We start from the raw sequence: 20197 nt of genomic DNA on the forward strand, positions 1-20197 counted from the left end.
AACCGGGGGATCCCCTGCCCCCACCTGGGGATTGGCAACCCTAATTCCCTCCCCCACCAAAGAAACTTCTGGTATTTCTCCCAACGCAGAGCCGGCCTTCTGGATATGTGTTGCTATGGAGCGATGGTAGGGGAGGCCTGATGCTCTGTTGTGGGGCTGGGCACATGACTGGCCACAGTGCGCAGCAGGACACTGGATGGGATGGTGCCTCAGCCTGGTCCGGCAGGGCTGTTCTCTCAGGTTCTCATTGACTCCGCTTCTCCACGTGGGCACAGCCAAGCCAGCTCCTCAGCCGCTGAGGCGTCCCCTGTGCTTCATCGCTACAAGGTCCGTCGGGCTGTATCCATCCGTGAAATGTCAAAAACTGGTGCCACCGACTGTGAAATGGATGTTCGGTTTGGCAGGAGGAGAAGGAAGGCGATCCTTGGGACCAGGCCGAGAGCCAGTCCGGGGTCAGTGCACGCTTGGGAGGGAAGCCTACAGAATTAAGCGGGGGCGGGCGGCGGCATATGGCTTCTTTGGTCTTCTCAGTCGGCTGATCTCCACAAAGGCTCTCCTTTATCCAGGCTGGCTCCTCAAACACAGGTTGAAACTGAAAAGCCGTTTCAGACGTTGCATAGCGAGAATCTAGAGAAGGAGTCCCCGAGTCTTCCGGAGCTTGCGGGCATCTTTGGAATGGGCACAGCCACAAAATGGTTGCTGCTGGAAGTGGAGACAGCCACAAAATGGCTGCTGCGGCTTACCTGGAGTCCCAGAGTGACGATCTTAGCACTGTGGTGGCTGCCACAGTCTATGTGTGACAGGATGCTGGACTAGATGGACTACTGGTTGGATCCAGCAGGGCTCTTCTGATGTTCTTATGAAGGCCTCAGCCTCTCTGCCCTGCTGTTGGCCCTCCAGAGGAACTGGCTGGCCTCTGTGTGAGACAGGATGCTGGACTAGATGGACCACTGGTCTGATCCAGCAGGGCTCTCCTCATGTTCTTATTAGGGAGGGTCTCAGGAGAGCTCTTTGGCCACTGTTTGAGACAGGACATTGGACTAGATGGCCTATTGGTTTGATCTAGCAGGGCTCTTCTGATGTTCTTATGAAGGCCTTGACCTCTCTGCCCTGTTGTTGGCTCTCCAGAGGACTGGTTGGCCACTGTGAGACAGGATGCTGGACTAGATGGACCACTGGTCTGATCCAACAGGGCTCTCCTGATGTTCTTATGAAGGCCTCAGCCTCTCTGCCCTGTTGTTGGCCCTCCAGAGGAACTGGTTGGCCACTGTGTGAGACGGGATGCTGGACTAGATGGCCTATTAGTCTGATCCAGCAGGGCTCTCCTGATGTCATTATGAAGGCCTTGGCCTCTATGTCATGTTACTGGCCCTCCAGAGGAACTGGTTGGCTACTGTGTGAGACAGGATGCTGGACTAGATGGACCACTGGTCTGATCCAGCAGGGCTCTTCTGATGTTCTTAAATGAACCCTGCACACAGATTGTACACGTGTGCTGCACAGTAACTTGTGAACCAGACTTTTAAAAAGTGATTTTGGAATTTACAGTCTTAGGGAAGGGAAAAGCTATATGTGGTCAGACTTATAGGTTGAACTTCAGAAAGGCAAACTTTGATAAACAGAACTATGCTGGGTAAAATTCCATGGCCAGAAATACTTAGGAGGAAGGGGATTCAGGAGGGGTGGGAGTTTCTTAAAAGCGAAATACCGAAAGCACAATCGCAGATGATTCCCGTGAGAAGAAAAAAATGGAAAAAGCCTAAAGAAGCCGAAGTGGCTCCATAAACAGCTCTCTAAAGACTTGAGAAATAAAAAAGACTCCTATAGGAACTGGAAGGAGGGCCTTATAACCAAAGATGATTTTAAACAAATCACCAGTGCTTGTAGAGAAAAAGTTAGGAAAGCTAAAGCTCAGTATGAGCTTAGGCTGGCCAAAGATGCTAAAAACAACAAAAAAGGGTTCTTTTCTTATGTTCAGAGTAAGAAAAAGAGCAAGGACACAGTAGGCCCATTGCGAGGGCAAGGAAGTGAAATTGTAACGGGTAATGAAGAGCGGGCGGAACTGCTCAATTCCTACTTTTCCTCAGTCTTCTCTTTTGAGGGGAACGGTGCTCAACGTGGCAAAAACAACATATAAGGAGGGTATGAAGTTCCAACCTAGGATCAGCATAGGGGTTGTACATAAACACCTAGTTTCTTTAAACGAAACTAAGCCCTCAGAGCCAGATGAATTGCATCCAAAGGTTCTAAAAGAGCTTGCGGGTGTAATTTCTGAGCCTCCGGCTATTATTTTTGAGAATTCTTGGAGAACAGGAGAGATGCCGGAAGATTGGAGGCAGGCGAATGTTGTCCCCACCTTCAAGAAGGAGAAAAAAGACGATCCGGGTAACTACCGACCCGTAAGCTTGATGTCTATACCTGGAAAAGTTTTAGAACAAATCATCAAACAGTCAGTCCTGGAACAATTAGAAAGAATGGATGTGATTACTAAGAGCCAGATGGTTTTCTCAAGAACAACTCATGTCAGACTAACCTGATCTCTTTTTTTGAGAACGTGACTACCTTGCTGGATCAGGGGAATGCTGTAGACATTGATTATCTTGATTTCAGTAAGGCTTTTGATAAGGTTCCACTTACTATCCTTGTTGACAAGTTGGTAAAATGTGGTTTGGATTACCGTTAGGTGGATCTGTAACTGGTTGACAGATCGCACCCAAAGAGTGCTTGTGAATGGTTCCTCATCCTCTTGGAGAGGAGTGACAAGTGGAGTGCCTCAAGGATCTGTCCTGGGACCTGTTTTGTTCAACATCTTTATAAATGATTTGGATGAAGGAATAGAGGGAATGCTTATTAAATTTACAGAGAATACTAAATTGGGAGGGGTTGCAAACACAGAAGACGACAGAAACAGGATACAGGATGACCTTGACAGGCTGGAAAACTGACTAAAATCAATAAAATGAATTTTAACGGGGATAAATGTAAAGTTCTGCATTTAGGTAGGAAAAATCCAATGCATGGTTATAGGATGGGGGAGACTTGTCTTAGCAGTAGTATGTGGGGAAAGGATCAAGGGGTCTTAGTGGATCATATGCTGAACATGAGTCAACAGTGTGATGCGGTGGCTAAAAAGGCAAATGCAATTTTGGGCTGTATCAACAGAAGTATAGTGCCCAGATCATGTGATGTGATGGTATCGCTTTACTCTGCTCTGGTAAGACCTCACCTGGAGTATTGTGTTCAGTTTTGGGCACTATATTTTAAGAAGGATATAGACAAGCTAGAACAAGTCCAGAGGAGGGCGATGAAGATGGTGAGGGGTCTGGAGACCAAGTCCTATGAGGAAAGGTTGAAGGAGCTGGGGATGTTTAGATTAAAGAGGAGATGGCTGAGAGGTGATATGATCACCATCTTCAAGTACTTGAAGGGCTGTCATATAGAGGATGGGGTGGAATCATTTTCTATGGCCCCAGAAGGTAGGACCAGAACCAATGGGTTGAAATTAAATCAAAAGAGTTTCCAACTCAACATCAGGAAGAACTTCCTGACCTTTAGAGCGATTCCTCAGTGGAACAGGCTTCCTCGGGAGGTGGTGGGCTCTCCTTCCTTGGAGGTTTTTAAATAGACCAATTCCTCAGTGGAACAGGCTTCCTCGGGAGGTGGTGGGCTCTCCTTCCTTGGAGGTTTTTAAATAGACCGATTCCTCAGTGGAACAGGCTTTCTCGGGAGGTGGTGGGCTCTCCTTCCTTGGAGGTTTTTAAATAGACCGATTCCTCAGTGGAACAGGCTTTCTCGGGAGGTGGTGGGCTCTCCTTCCTTGGAGGTTTTTAAATAGACCGATTCCTCAGTGGAACAGGCTTTCTCGGGAGGTGGTGGGCTCTCCTTCCTTGGAGGTTTTTAAACAGAGGCTAGATGGCCATCTGGCAGCAATGAGGATCCTGTGAATTTAGGGGGAAGGGTTTGTGAGTTTCCTGCATTGTGCAGCGGGATGGACTAGATGACCCTAGAGGTCCCTTCCAACTCTATGATTCTATGAATCTATGCATAACAGAGTCAGGGAAGACGAACCAAAGTTCTTCTTCACTCGGAAATTTAACAGGGAGATACGTCAAGCTCCTCTTTATCTCTCCTTCACATTCGACAAGCGAAGCGCGAGTCTTGCAGATGTAATATGTGAGGGAAGCCAGACAGCTCTGAGGTCCAATTTCCCTTGCAGACTCTCTTTTTCATGCCCCCAAATACTCATTTATAACTGTGCATGGAAAAAAAAAATCCATCTTTCGACCCTGGAGTATCGGAGTTAATTTGTTCGGGGAATGGGTGAGCCCTGCAAGGTTTTGTTTGTAATTGCAAGAAATAATTTTTTTTATTGGCAGCGCAGGGGAGGGAGAGAGCATTTTTTGTCTTCTCCAGAACAGCTGGGCCAAGATTCTTTCACCTTTGAGTTTCCTGTGGTGTTTTAAATGCTCTATAAATTTAAAAGCAGGAGAGAGATGCTGATTGCCTTGGCACAGCTGTTGCTGAGCACTGAAGCCTTTAATATCACTTTTAAAAATTATTTTTAAAGTCAGAACATCTGATTTGTTTTTTAAAACGGGGGGGGGGGGGATTTTGATGTTTGGTTCTGTTCCGTGGCACAGAGTGTTAAAGCTGCAGTACTGCAGTCCTAAGCTCTGCTCACGACCTGAGTTTGATCCCCGGCGGAAGCTGGGTTTTCAGGTAGCCGGCTCCAGGTTGACTCAGCCTTCCATCCTTCCGAGGTCGGTCAAATGAGTCCCCAGCCTGCCGGGGGAAAAGTGTAGAGGACTGGGGAAGGCAACGGCAAACCACCCCGTAAAAAGTCTGCCGTGAAAACGTTGTGAGAGCAATGTCACCCCAGAGTCGGAAACGACTGGTGCTTGCACAGGGGACCTTTCCTTTCCTCTGGGCTGAAAATTCCCTTGATTATCACTTGGAGGTAGGGTGGTGATCTCTGGCTTGCAAAATACCTAGAGATTTGGGGCAGTGGAGCCCAGGGAGGGCGGGATGTGGGGGAAGGAAAGGACCTCAGTAGGGAATAACATTACAGAGTCCCCGCCCTCCAAAGCAGCTGTTTTCTCCAGGGGAACTGATCTCAGTCACCTAAAGATAAACTGTAACAGTGGGACATATCCAGGTGCCACCTGGAAGTTGGGAACCCAATCTAGAGGCTAAAATACAGAAGAAGACGACCACAGATTTATACCCCAACCTTCTCTCTGAATCAGAGACTCAGTGCGGTTTACAATCTCCTTTATTTTCTTCCCCCCAACAGACACCCTGTGAGGCAGGTGGGGCTGAGAGAGCTCTGACAGAAGCGGTCTTTTCAAGGACAGAATCTCAGAGAGGCTCACAATCTCCTTTCCCTTCCTCCCTCACATCAGAGACCCTGTGAGGCGGGTGGGGCTGAGCGAGCGCTCCCAGGAGCTGCCCTTTCAAGGACAGACTCGGAGTGGCCTACAATTTCCTTTCCCTTCCCCCACTCACAACAGACACCCTGTGAGGCAGGTGGGACTAAGAGGACTCTCACAGCAGCTGCCCTTTCAAGGACAGAGTCTCAGAGCGGCCTACAATCTCCTTTCCCTTCCTCCCCCACAACAGACACCCTGTGAGGCGGGTGGGGCTGAGAGAGCTCTCCCAGAAGCTGCCCTTTCAAGGACAGAGGCTCAGAGTGGCCTACAATCTCCTTTCCCTTCCTCTCCCACAAGACATCCTGTGAGGTGGGTGGGGCTGAGAGGGCTCTCCCAGAAGCTGCCCTTTCAAGGACAGAGTCTCAGAGCAGCCTACAATCTCCTTTCCCTTCCTCCCCCACAACAGACACCCTGTGAGGTGGGTGGGCTGAGAGAGCTCTCTCAGAAGCTGCCCTTTCAAGGACAGAGTCTCAGAGCAGCCTACAATCGCCTTTGCCTTCCTCCCCCAACAGCAGACACCCTGTGAGGCAGGTGGGGCTGAGAGGGCTCTCCTGGAAGCTGCCTGTAATATAGCGGGTTCAAAGCATCAAGGAGACGAGATAACAGTGATAACAGCTCTTCATTAGAGGCAGCGTGGTCGATGGCTGCACTACAAGACTGGAGAACCGGCCAACAGGGCCATAACTATATACAACTCTGGGTTCCCACGCTAGCACGTTATTGGTCCGTTCAAACTGGCCAGGACCCTATGATTGGTGCAGGGCAGCAGGTATCAGGATACCGCCGCCCATTGTCCCTAGTTCCCCAAGCTCCGTTCTTCCGGCTCCAGTGAGCTAAATAGGAATACCCAGATACTAGGCATAATTCTACATACATAACACTGCCCTTTCAAGGACAGCTTTGCTAGAGCTCTGGCTGACCCAAGACCATCCCAGCAACTGCAAGTGGAGGAGTGGGAAATCAAACCCAGTTCTCCCAGATAAGAGTCCATGCAATTAACCACTATACGCAGGGGTCGTTTTGTAGAAAAATAGGTTGTGGAGCTCATCTCGGGCTTGTTATGCAGCTGCACCTTCTATTCAATGGAGAAAGTAGGTGGGGAGGAGAAGGGGGAACCCTCAGAAAGGTTCAGGAGCTGTGCTCCTGTGAGCTCCTGCTGAATCCAAGGCCTGACTAAACCAAGGTGGATGAAAACACTTCATAGTGAGTAGATACTCACTGAGAACCTTTTTGCTTCCAGACTTTTGAAGTCCATAATCTACGGTTGCCAACTCTGGGTTGGGAAATACCTGGAGATTTGTGGAGTGGAGTCTGGGAGAGGGAGGGTTTGGGGAAGGAAAGGGGTCTTAGCAGGGTACAATGCCTTAGGGTTTGTCTTCTCAAGCAGCCATTTTCTCCAGGGGAACAGATTTGTAATTCCAGATCTCCAGCTACCACCTGGAGGTTGGGCCACGCCTCTGGAGAAACTACCATGTCTTGAGAGTAATTGACTAGACTCATGCGTTTGTAGCAACTGAGCACTGGTTCCAGGAAAATTGTTCAGCTTGGCTTTAGGACGTGAGAGAAAACCTTTATGCTTTGGAAATGGAAGTTGTTGTATGTTTCATGAATTGATCATTGGTTCCAGGAAAATTAATGAATAGTCAGATGAAGGACTCTTCTACCGGAACACGTCTATATTGTTACCGGAAATGTGTCACTTATTCTTGGAGAGAACTATTGTCACCTTACTCATCCATGATACTGATAAAGAGGAGTCAATTCTGAATGTTTATGGACTCTGTATGATTATCCTACTCATTGTATAGGAATTCATTGTTTAAGACAATTGTAACATCATTAGGGTTTGTAGAATCTTTCGGGCTCAAGTGCTGTGTTCTACTGGAGAAAGTTTTTCTTCCAGACGTTTCGTTCTCAGCTGCGGAGAACATCCTCAGTGGCGTTGCAGCCGGAGCAGGCACTCTGACCTTCTTGGCTGCTGTGCATTGAGCTGTGCATCTCAATGCACAGCAGCCAAGAAGGTCAGAGCGCCTGCTCCGGCTGCAACGCCACTGAGGATGTTCTCAATGCATCTCAATGCACAGCAGCCAAGCAGGTCAGAGCGCCTGCTCTGGCTGCAACGCCACTGAGGATGTTCTCCGCAGCTGAGAACGAAGCGACTGGAAGAAAAACTTTCTCCAGTAGAACACGGCACTTGAGCCCGAAAGATTCTACAAACCCTAATGATGTTACCAGCCGTGAAAACCTGAAATCTTTGATAATTGTAACATTGTAAGGAAACTAAGATCATGGCATCCGGCCCCATCACACCTTGGCAAATAGAAGAGGAAGACGTGGAAGCAGTGACAGACTTCACATTTCTGGGATCCAAGATCACTGCAGATGGTAACTGCAGCCATGAAATCAAAAGACGTTTGCTCCTTGGCAGGACAGCTACGGCGAACCTGGGCAGCATAATAAAAAGTAGAGACATCACCCTGCCAACAAAAGTCCGTATAGTCAAAGCGATGGTATTCCCAGTAGTAATGTATGGCTGTGAGAACTGGACCATAAGGAAAGCCGAGCGCAGAAGAATAGATACTTTTGAGCTGTGGTGCTGGAGAAGACTCTTGAGGGTCCCTTGGACTACAAGATCCAATCAGTCAGTCCTCAGGGAAATCAACCCAGACTGTTCCCTGGAAGGTCAGATGCTGAAGCTGAAGCTCCAATACTTTGGCCACCCAATGAGAAGGGAGCCCTCACTGGAGAATCCTGATGCTGGGAAAGACAGAAGGCAACAGAAGAAGGGGATGGCAGAAGAGGAGATGGCTGAACAGCGTTACTGATGTAACAAACACGAAATTGAGCAGACTTCGGAGGATGGTGGAAGACAGGAGGGCCTGGCGTGACTTTGTCCACGGGGTCGCAAAGAGTCGGACTCGACTCTGCGACTGAACAACAACAACAAAATTGTAACAGGTATTATATGATAATAATTGCAAAGTGAGTGTTATAAAGCCATTAGCAGAAGCATACAATGGGTGTAATAATTTCAGAGTAGTCATTGTATCAATTAGTATAGTTGTGCACGGTTATCTCCAGGTTCTCAACCACCTGGAAGTTGGCATCCCTTCCACAATCCCATGTAGGAAGGGCTTGACTGTGATTATACACAGTGCTTATGCTCAGAGGAACGGTTTCTATCGCCTCCCAATACCCAGCACCGAATTCATTCTACCCTCCCATTGAGCCGGGTCAAGAAGCTGAATCGTTGTGTTTTGGCGTGTGGTTTTCCTACTACTGCCAAAAGAATCTTTGTGGCTTTCCCTCCTCTTTAAGCAGAGTCAGGGCTTAATAGTTTGTGAACCGTTTATTGATCTCCCTGAGGAAAGGAGGCGAAACTCCTCAAGAGGAAACAAATATCGTTATAAACCGTCAGGGCTAACAATTCTCTTCCCTTGGCAATCACTGTACATCTTAAACTGCCCATCAAGGCGTTTAACAGATCCCTAGAATTCCTGTTCTGTGTGCGGTGAAAGCTGAACCAGTTCCGCTTCTGTCTGATGCTGAAATGCTGAAAACAGACAGAAACCTTAAAACTTGCTATGCATGTATAGAAGGTGGGATGTCCTATAGGTGCAGGCTTGAATGGAGACAGTGACAGGTTGCAAAGAGACTTCTAAGCCATGTTCCCTCTATGCTGCAGAGTCTTGTGAGCTAAAAATTCTACTTTGCAAGCTACTGGAATTAAAGTTCTGATCTACTGGCATTAAAGTTGTGAGCTACTGGCATTAAAATTGTGAGCTCCTGCATAAATTAGTGTACTCTGGGGTCATCCTTCCTGAGCTAAGACAAAGATGTGTGTTGTTCAGTCACACAGTCGAGTCCAACTCTATGCGACGCCATGGACAAAGTCACGCCAGGCCCTCCTGTCTTCAACCATCCCCCAAAGTCTGCTCAAATTCGTGTTTGTTACATCAGTAACGCTGTCCAGCCATCTCATCTTTTGCCGTCCCCTTCTTCTTTTCCTTCTATCTTTCTCAGCATCAGGATCTTCTCCAGTGAGTGCTCCCTTCTCATTGGGTGGCCAAAGGATTTCAGCTTCAGCTTCAGCATTTGACCTTCCAGGGAACAATCTGGGTTGATTTTACTTAGGACTGACTGGTTGGATCTTCTTGCAGCCCAAGGGACCCTCAAGATTCTTCTCTAGCATCACAGCTCAAAAGCATCTATTCTTCTGCTCTCGGCCTTCCTTATGGTCCAGCTCTCACAGCCATACATTACTACTGGGAATACCATTGCTTTGACTATACAGACTGACATCCGGTCTGACACTCTGTGTCACACAGTGGCCAAAATCCAGGTCCCATCAGAATGTCCACCAGCAGGGCCAGAACTCCAGAAGCCCTCCCACTGTGCCCCCCCCCAAGCACCAAGAATGCAGAGCATAATTCTCACAGACATAAGAGCATAAGAGAAGCCATGTTGTATCAGGCCAATGGCCCATCCAGCCCAACACTCTATGTCATCCGGTGCGGTGGCCAAAACTCAGGTGCCATCAGGAGGTCCACAAGCAGGGCAAGAACTCCAGAAGCCCTTTCTCTGTGGCCCCCCCTCAAGCACCAAGAATATAGAGCATCACTGCCTCAGATGTAAGAAGACCTCCAATTTATACCTTCTTTGTGAATCAGTCTCAGAGCAGCCTACAATCTCCTTTCCCTTCCTCTCCCACAACAGACACCCTGTGAGGTGGGGGGGGGGGCTGAGAGAGCTCTCCCAGAAGCTGCCCTTTCAAGGACAGAGTCTCAGAGCGGCCTACAATCTCCTTTCCCTTCCTCCCCCACAACAGACACCCTGCGAGGCAGGTGGGGCTGAGAGAGCTCTCCCAGAAGCTGCCCTTTCAAGGACAGAATCTCAGAGCGGCCTACAATCTCCTTTCCCTTCATCTCCCACAAAAGACACCCTGTGAGGCAGGAGGGGGTGAGAGAGCACTCCCAGAAGTTGCCCTTTCAAGGACAGAATCTCAGAGCGGCCTACAATCTCCTTTCCCTTCCTCCCCCAAAACAGACACGCTGTGAGGCAGATGGGGCTGAAAGAGCTCTCCCAGAAGCTGCCCTTTCAAGGACAGAGACTCAGAGTGGCCTACAATTTCCTTTCCCTTCCTCCCCTACAACAGACACCCTGTGAGGTGGGTGGGGCTGAGAGAGCTCTCCCAGGAGCTGCCCTTGCAAGGACTGAGTCTCAGAGCAACCTACAATCTCCTTTCCCTTCCTCCCCCACAACAGACACCCTGTGAGGCAAGAGGGGCTGAGAGAGCTCTTCCAGAAGCTGCCATTTCAAGAACAACTGCCATGAGAGCTATGGCTGATCCAAGCCAATTCCAGCAGGTGCAAGGGGAGGAGTGGGGAATCAAACCCGGTTCTCCCAGATAAGAGTCCACACGCTTAACCACAACACCAAAGTGGCTACCTAATAGCAATATTAGGGACCAAAGTCCAAAACAATTTATCCAAGTAACTTGGTGATGCCTTTTGTACAGTGCAGCCCTCTTGCCCGCTTGGAATAATTCCATTTGGCATCGTTTTGCTGTTTATGACTCCGGTCGTAAAAACAGTAATTAAGAAGTAAGTTCTGCATCGTTTGCAGAAAGCCTGGAGACTGGGAGCCTTTCTGAGCTCCTCAGGCTGACCAGTCCACTGGGGGAGGCCCAACACAGAGAGAAGGCGCGTAGATGGGCAGCTGTTGATTTTGGGGAAGGAACCTGGGGAAGACAAGGAGCTCCGTGGGGTACCATTCCACAGAGTCCACCCTCTAAAGACCTCACGTGGAATCTTGTGTTCAGTTTTGGGCACCACATTTTAAGAAGGATCTAGACAAGCTGGAATGGGCCCAGAGGAGGGCAATGAAGATGGTGAGGGATCTAGAGACCAAGTCCTATGAGGAAAGGTTGAAAGAGCTGGGGATGTTTAGCCTGGAGAGGAGGCAGCTGAGAGGTGATATGATCACCATCTTCAAGTCCTTGAAGGGCTGTCCTCTAGAGGATGGGATGGAATTGTTGTCTGTGGCCTCAGAAGGTAGGACCAGAACCAGTGGGTTGAAATGAAATGAAATATTGAGTTTCCAGCTCAATATTAGGAAGAACTTCCTGACCGTTAGAGCGATTCCTCAGTGGAACAGGCTCCCTCGGGAGGTGGTGGGCTCTCCTTCCTTGGAGGTTTTTATACAGAGGCTGGATGGTCATGTAACAGCAATGCGGATCCTGTGAGTTTAGGAGGAGGTATTTGAGAGTTTCCTGCATTGTGCAGGGGGTTGGACTAGATGACCCTGGAGGTCCCTTCCAACTCAATGATTATAAGCTGGAACAAGTCCAGAGGAGGGTGGCGAAGATGGTGAGGGTGCTGGAGACGAAGTCCTATGAGGAAAGGTTGAAGGAGCTGGGGATGGTTAGCCTGGAGAAGAGACGGCTGAGAGGTGAGAGGATCACCATCTTCAAGGACTTGAAGGGCTGTCTTATAGAGGATGGGGTGGAATTGTTTTCTGTGGCCCCAGAAGGTAGGACCAGAACCGATGGGTTGAAATTAAATCAAGAGTTTCTGGCTCAACATTAGGAAGAACTTCCTGACCGTCAGAGCAGTTCCTCAGTGGAACAGGCTTCCTTGGGAGGTGGTGGGCTCTCCTTCCGTGGAGGTTTCCAAACAGAGGCTAGATGGCCATCTGACAGCAATGAAGAACCTGTGAATTTAGGGGGAGGTGTTTGTGAGTTTCCTGCATTGTGCAGGGGGTTGGACTAGATGACCCCGGAGGGTCCCTTCCAGCTCTATGATTCTATCCCTTTCCTCCTGGGGAACTGAGCTCTGTAGTCTGGAGATCTTGTCAAATTCTTGTCCTGAAATCATTATACTACTGTGCACAGACAATTACGTTCAATGCTGACTCGAACAAACGCACCTTAGTGCCACAGGCATAAGACCATAATCAAAGTCCACATTGGAGCTTTAAAAACGCTAAAGAGCCTTGCTCTAACTTCTGTCACTCGCGGATTCAAAACAAGCTTGGTCCAAAATTCCCAACGGAAAGGAAAGAAAACGCGCCACGGTAGACCAGTAATCAAAGCCGTTTCTCAGAGCTTCGCCGGGCGTATACTTGAAATTGGGGACCAGTGATACAATCACAAATGCACTTTGAGTTGTGCAGGGAATGCTGGCATTTAGGAACGCGTTCTTTTGTTGCTGTTGTTCAGTCGCACAGTCGAGTCCAACTCTTTGCGACCCCATGGACCAAGTCACGCCAGGCCCTCCTGTCTTCCACCATCCTCCGAAGTCTGCTCAGATTCGTGTTTGTTACATCAGTAACAATGTCCAGCCATCTCCTCTTTTGCCGTCCCCTTCTTCTTTTGCCTTCTGTCCTTCCCAGCGTCAGGGTCTTCTCCAGGGTGTGCTCCCTTCTCATTGGGTGGCCAAAGTATTTGAGCTTCAGCTTCAGCATCTGACCTTCCAGGGAATAGTCTGGGTTGATTTTCCTTAGGACTGACTGATCTGATCTTGCAGTCCAAGAGACTCTCAAGAGTCTTCTCCAGGGAGTGCTCCCTCCTCATTGGGTGGCCAAAATATTTGAGCTTCAGCTTCAGCATCTGACCTTCCAGGGAACAGTCTGGGTTGATTTTCCTTAGGACTGACTGATCTGATCTTGCAGTCCAAGAGACTCTCAAGAGTCTTCTCCAGGGAGTGCTCCCTCCTCATTGGGTGGCCAAAGTATTTGAGCTTCAGCTTCAGCATCTGACCTTCCGGGGAACAGTCTGGGTTGATTTCCCTTAGGAGTGACTGATTGGATCTTCTTGCAGTCCAAGGGACTCTCAAGATTCTTCTCAAGCACCACAGCTCGAAAGCATCTATTCTTCTGCGCTCGGCCTTCCTTATGGTCCAGCTCTCACAGCCATACATGACTACTGGGAATACCATCGCTTTGACTATACGGACTTTTGTTGGCAGGCTAATGTCTTTTCCAGCATCAGAGTTTTCTCCAGTGAGTGCTCCCTTCTCATTTGGTGGCCAAAGGATTTGAGCTTCAGCATCTGACCTTCCAGGGAACAGTCTGGGTTGATTTCCCTTAGGACTGATGGACTGGATTTCTTGCAGTCCAAGGGACTCTCAAGAGTCTTCTCCAGCACCACTTCTCAAAAGCATCTATTCTTCTGTGCTCGGCCTTCCTTATGGTCCAGCTCTCACAGCCGTACATTACTACTGGGAATACCATCGCTTTGACTATACGGATTTTTGTTGGCAGGGTGATGTCTCTACTTTTTATTATACTGCCCAGGTTCACCATAGCTGTCCTCCCAAGGAGGAGACGACTTTTAATTTCATGGCTACGGTCACCATCTGCGTTCCTAGATGCCAGCATTTCCTGCATGACTCGAAGTGAATTTGTGGTTCTATGCCTGTTGCGCTAAGGTGCGTTTGTTCGAGTCAGCATTGAATGTAACTGTCTGTGCACAGTAGTCTAATGATTTCATGACATGAACTTTTCCACAAGTATTTTATTGAGCGTTTTCTAATGCTGTTTATATTTTGCCGTATTTAGCCGTGCACATTTGCTTTAGTCTCCTTGCACGGCTTCCTCTTGTGTATTTGCAGATGGGCCTGTCGCTTTCAAAAGGTAATCTCCCCTTCGTTCTAACCTCACAATAAAGTGCGTCCCAAGTTTCCCACTTCAAGTCAAACCCTTAACAGCTCCTACACAAGAACGTTTCCCTTCCTTCCCTCCTTTATCTTTTGATGCTTGAAGGACAATATGCTCAAAGAATAGGGATATTTCTAGCTCCGCTCGTATCAAAGTCTGCCAGACAAAAGCAGGGATGTGTTGAAAGCTTTCAATGGAAAAGCAGATAGATCCAAGAGGGCAGCCGTGTTGGTCTGAAGCAGTTGAACAAAGCAGGAGTCCAGTGGCACCTTTAAGAACAACCAAGTTTTATTGAGAACGTCAGCTTTCATGTGCTCTAAACGCACTTCATCAGACGAGGAATCCGGTACAATGAGCAGAGCCACACATAGCTGGTAGTTAGTGGCTCAGAATGCAAACTGGTACAAATTTAAGATCCAATGGAAAGGAAAAGGAAAGGTCCCCGGCTCAAGCACCAGTCATTTCCAACTCTGGGGTGACGTTGCTTTCACAATGTTTTCACAGCAGACTTTTTTAACGGGGTGGTTTGCCATTGCCTTCCCCAGTCCTCTACACTTCCCCCCCAGCAAGCTGGGGACTCATTTTACCGACCTCAGAAGGATGGAAGGCGGAGTCAACCTTGGGCCGGCGACCTGAATCCAGCTTCCGCCGGAATCGAACTCAGGTCATGAGCAGAGAATTCAGACCACAGTACTGCAGTACTGCTGCTTTACCACTCTGTGCCATGAGGTCGCAAGATCCAATGACAGAATAGTAAAGTTATCTGGTAGGCAGTGGTTTAGAATGCAAAACGGTACAAATTTAAGATCCAATGACAGAGTAGAAAAATTAGAAAAATTAATTTGTTACTCAGTTTGTTAATTTTACTACTCTGTCATGGGATCTTAAATTTGTACCAGTTTGCATTCTGAGCCACTACCTACCAGCTACGCGTGGCTTGGCTTATTGTACCGAATTCCTTGTCTGATGAAGTGTGCTTAGGCAGCACACGAAAGCTTACATTCTCAATAAAACTTGGTTGGACTTAACGGTGCAACTTGACTCCTGCTTTGTTCAATGGAAAAGCAGAACGGCGCTTCCATGTTGAAGAAGGTACAAATCCGCTTGCTGGGTCTGTGTGCATTTGAGGATCTCTCAACAGCTGATGGGCCAGTCTTTGGCTGCCAATGGCTTCTCTCCTGGGTGCTGGAACTGGCTATGGCCATTCCGGCAACGCTTCCGGCTTGCGTTTTTCACTCTCTGAAGCTGCAGGAGGAACCGTGCGTAGAAAAGGAGCTTTGGACGATGGCAAACGCCTGCCCGTTTCGACTTGTAACCGCACAGGCTAGGAAAAAAGACATAGGGGGTTTTGTGTCTTTTGTGTGCATGTTCTTTTTTCCCTTTAGAACTCCTCCGCCAGTTTAGCTGAGTCCTGTACTGATTCTAAAAAGGGACATAAATAAGGGAGTATTGTGTTCAGTTTTGGGCACCACATTTTAAGAATAAGAGACAAGCTGGAATGGGTCCAAAGGAGGGCGACGAAGATGGTAGGGGTCTGGAGACTAAGTCCTATGAGGAAAGGTTGAAGGAGCTGGGGATGTTTAGCCTGGAGAGGAGGCAGCTGAGAGGTGATAGGATCACCATCTTCAAGGACTTGAAGGGCTGTCATATAGAGGATGGAGTGGAATTGTTTTCTGTGGCCCCAGAAGGTAATACCAGGACCAATGGGTTGAAATTAAATCAAAAGTTTCTGGCTCAACATTAGGAAGAAAGTCCTGACCGTTAGAGCGGTTCCTCAGTGAAACAGGCTTTCTCGGGAGGTGGTGGGCTCTCCTTCCTTGGAGGTTTCTAAACAGAGGCTAGAAGGCCATCTGACAGCAATGAAGATCCTGTGAATTTAGGGGGAGGTATTAGTGAGTTTCCCCGCATTGTGCAGGGGGTTGGACTAGATGACCCTGGAGGGTCCTGTCCAACTTTCTGATTCTATGATTTCAGGAGTGCCCCTCCCCAGATTTAGAAGTCCTGGCCTTAGGAATCTAGTCAGGCCCCCCTGTATTTCGGGGTGGGGGGAGGTTCGTGTTTGAGGATGCATCAAACTATGCAGATAGATTGAGGTGAGTAGATGTGCTGGTCTCAGGGGTGGCCAAACTTGCTTATTGTAAGAGCCACGTAGAATAAACATCAGAGGTTTAAGAGCCGCAAGACATGAAGAAGAAGAATTGCAGATTTATACCCCACCCTTCTCTCTGAATCAGAGACTCAGAGCGGCTTACAATCTCCTATATCTTCTTCCCCCACAACAGACGCCCTGTAAGGTGGGTGGGACTGAGAGGGCTCTCCCAGAAGCTGCCCTTTCAAGGACAAAGTCTCAGAGCGGCCTACAATCTCCTTTCCCTTCCTCCCCCACAACAGAGACCCTGTGAGGTGGGTGGGGCTGAGAGAGCTCTCCCAGAAGCTGCCCTTTCAAAGACAGAGTCTCAGAGCGGCCTACAATCCCCTTTCCCTTCCTCCCCCACAACAGACACCCTGTGAGGTGGGTGGGACTGAGAGAGCTCTCTCAGCAGCTGCCCTTTCAAGGACAAAGTCTCAGAGCGGCCTACAATCTCCTTTCCCTTTCTCCCCCACAACAGAGACCCTGTGAGGTGGGTGGGGCTGAGAGAGCTCTCCCAGAAGCTGCCCTTTCAAGGACAGAGTCTCAGAGTGGCCTACAATCTCCTTTCCCTTCCTACCCCACAACAGACACCCTGTGAGGTGGGTTGGGCTTAGAGGGCTCTCCCAGATATGAGTCCACACACTTCACCACTACACCAAACTGGCCCTCCAGTGAACATCAGATGTTGGAAGGTGGGTGTCAAGCATAGGTATTTCAAGTAATCAAGCAATCATTGGATACAAAGACTTGGTTTATTGATAATCCATTGTTGCTCAACGTGCAGCGCCTTGAGAGTAATACAGAGTTGCTCATAGCATGGTGTTTTAAGGATTACATCAAAGAGTATAGGAAAGATAGTTTCAAGCTGTAACAAGCATGTGTGAATTGTTACAGTTATGCAAATACTATCTTGCGGTTCAAACCTCCTTTGGTCGCATACATTCTTGTCCCTGTTGATAAGCAATGAATGGGAACTACTCGGGAAAGACACCTCCTTTCTCTCTATCATCAAAGTTACAGCATTCCTACATTTGCTACCCAGAGGTGGGAAAGAGAAAAAGGAGGTGAGAAAGTAAGTGGGGCGTTTCGAGTTTTGATATGCAGCTATGAGAAAGGACAGTTGTCAGGACTAAAAGAGGAAGAAATCAGAGTCCAATAATGTATAGAAATAGCATGCTTGACAGAGGGAGGGAAATGAATGTTGGAGGGAGGGAGAGAGAGAGAGATGGAAAGACAGCAACTTTAACTTGAGATTTGTTCTCCAAGCCATCAGCCTTCTTCAAGCGAGGGGCGGTGGGGCTTCGAGAGCTGCACAATATGTGTGAAAGAGCCACGTGTGGCTCCCGAGCTGCAGTTTGAACACCCCTCTGAAGCAACAGAATTAAATCCGAGTCCCGTGGCACAGAAGTTTCATCCGTGGTATAAGCTTTGATGTGCAAGCATTCTTCCTCAGATACACAGAAATGGAAGTTTATTTATTTCTGGGATTTCTATCCTGCCCTTCTCATCAAGGCAAGCTCAGGGTGGGTTGCAACACAAACACATATACAATACAATTTTAAAATTCTCAGTTAGCAATCTATAGTAATTAAAAACAAATAATCAGGATGAAACAGCAGTGTCACTTCATTAGGGCTGCCAGCCTCCAGGTGGGTAGCAAGAAAACTAAGCACAAAGCTTCCATGATTACCAGCCTAGGACACTAATGAAACAATAACAGTATTATCAAAACCTTAGTGTATTCTGTGTAATATAAAGCACAGACACAACTCAATAATTTAGGGAACAGAACACAAGAGAAGCCATGTTGGATCAGGCCAATGGCCCATCCAGTCCAACACTCTGTGTCACATAAGAACATAAGAGAAGCCATGTTGGATCAGGCCAGTGGCCCATCCAGTCCAACACTCTGTGTCACATAAGAACATAAGAGAAGCCCTGTTGGATCAGGCCAGTGGCCCATCCAGTCCAACACTCTGTGTCACATAAGAACATAAGAGAAGCCCTGTTGGATCAGGCCAATGGCCCATCCAGTCCAACACTCTGTGTCACACAGCGGCAAAAAAACCCAAGTGCCATCAGGAGGTCCACCAGCGGGACCAGGACACTAGAAGCCCGCCAATGTTGCCTCCCCGCAAGCACCAAGAATACAGAGCATCACTGCCCCAGACATAAGAACGTAAGAGAAGCCATGTTGGATCAGGCCAGTGGCCCATCCAATCCAACACTCTGTGTCACATAAGAACATAAGAGAAGCCATGTTGGATCAGGCCAATGGCCCATCCAATCCAACACTCTGTGTCACATAAGAACGTAAGAGAAGCCATGGTGGATCAGGCCATTGGCCCATCCAATCCAACACTCTGTGTCACATAAGAACATAAGATAAGCCATGTTGGATCAGGCCAATGGCCCATACAGTCCAACCCTCTGTGTCACATAAGAACATAAGAGAAGCCCTGTTGGATCAGGCCAATGGCCCATCCAGTCCAACACTCTGTGTCACACAGCGGCCAAAAAAACCAAGTGCCATCAGGAGGTCCACCAGTGGGGCCAGGACACTAGAAGCCCTCCCACTGTTCTTCCCAAGCATCAAGAATACAGAGCATCATTGCCCCAGACATAAGAGAAGCCATGTTGGATCAGGCCAATGGCCCCTCCAGTCCAACACTCTGTGTCACACAGTGGCCAAAGAACCAAGTTCCATTAGGAGGTCCACCAGTGGGACCAGGACACTAGAAGCCCTCACCCTGTTACCCCCCCCCCCCAAAGCACCGAGAATACAGAGCATCACTGCCCCAGACATAACATAAGAGAAGCCATGTTGGATCAGGCCAGTGGCCCATCCAGTCCAACACTCTGTGTCACACTGTGGCCAAAAAACGCAGGTGCCATCAGGAAGTCCAACAGTGGGACCAGGACCCTAGAAATCCTCACACTGTTCCCCCCCCTGCAAAGCACCAAGAATACAGAACATCACTGACCCAGACATAAGAACATAAGAGAAGCCGTGTTGGATCAGGCCAATGGCCCATCCAGTCCAACACTCTGTGTCACACAGTTAGAAGAAGAAGAAGAAGAAGATATTGGATTTATATCCCGCCTTCCACTCCGAAGAGTGTCAGAGAAGCTCACAATCTCCTTTACCTTCCTCCCCCACAACAGACACCCTGTGAGGTGGGTGGGGCTGGAGAGGGCTCTCACAGTTGCCAAAAATCAATCTATCTATCTATCTATCTATCTATCTATCTATCTATCTATCTATCTATCTATCTATCTATCTATCTATCTATCTATCTATCTATCTATCTATCTATCTATCTATCTATCATCTATCTGATATAGATATAGATATAGATGTATATAGATAGAGATAGAGATAGAGATATATAGATATATACACACTGTGGCTAATAGCTACTGATGGACCTCTGCTCCATATTTTTATCCAATCCCCTCTTGAAGCTGGCTATGCTTGTAGCTGCCACCGCCTCCTTTGACAGTGAGTTCCACATGATAAATCCCAAAGTAGCCATCAGAAATCAAGTCCAATTTTTAAAGCAGTCCAATGCTGTTTCCTTGATGAAAGGTCTGATGTAACCCTTAAGTTGCCCACAGTGACTTGAAGTTTGGAGTTCACAGCCTTGTATCTGAACGCCACAGTTCTTGGCGTTCACAGCCTTTTATCTGAAACTGATGACGATGCTTGAAGAAGCAATTGTGAAACAAGGCAATGGTACATCCTCGTCGCAATAGCAATAATTGGACTGCTGGCTGCCTTAAAATTTGAATCTACTTGGACATCACTCATCGTTCTTCTCTGGGACTACATCAGACCTTTCGTCAAGGAAACAGCATTGGACTGCTTTAAAAATTGGACTTCATTTCTGATGGCTGCTTTGGGATGTTCTGTTTCCTAGATTATTGAGATGTGTCTGTGCTTTAGGTTACATAGGATACACTAAGATTTTGATAATAT

The 20197-nt window shown here is 48.1% G+C and overlaps 1 protein-coding gene across 1 annotated transcript in view; it reads left to right on the forward strand.

The window, feature by feature from the left end:
• Window positions 1–201: 201 nt before the first annotated feature.
• Window positions 202–20197, forward strand: part of GRIN3B (glutamate ionotropic receptor NMDA type subunit 3B) — a 102442-nt gene continuing 82446 nt past the window's right edge. The window contains exon 1 of the mRNA XM_060233135.1: window positions 202–395. Within this exon, the coding sequence (XP_060089118.1) occupies window positions 202–395 (194 nt within the window). The remainder of the gene's footprint in view (window positions 396–20197) is intronic.

Source organism: Heteronotia binoei, chromosome 2 (genome assembly GCF_032191835.1).
Source record: "Heteronotia binoei isolate CCM8104 ecotype False Entrance Well chromosome 2, APGP_CSIRO_Hbin_v1, whole genome shotgun sequence".
NCBI lineage: Eukaryota > Metazoa > Chordata > Lepidosauria > Squamata > Gekkonidae > Heteronotia > Heteronotia binoei.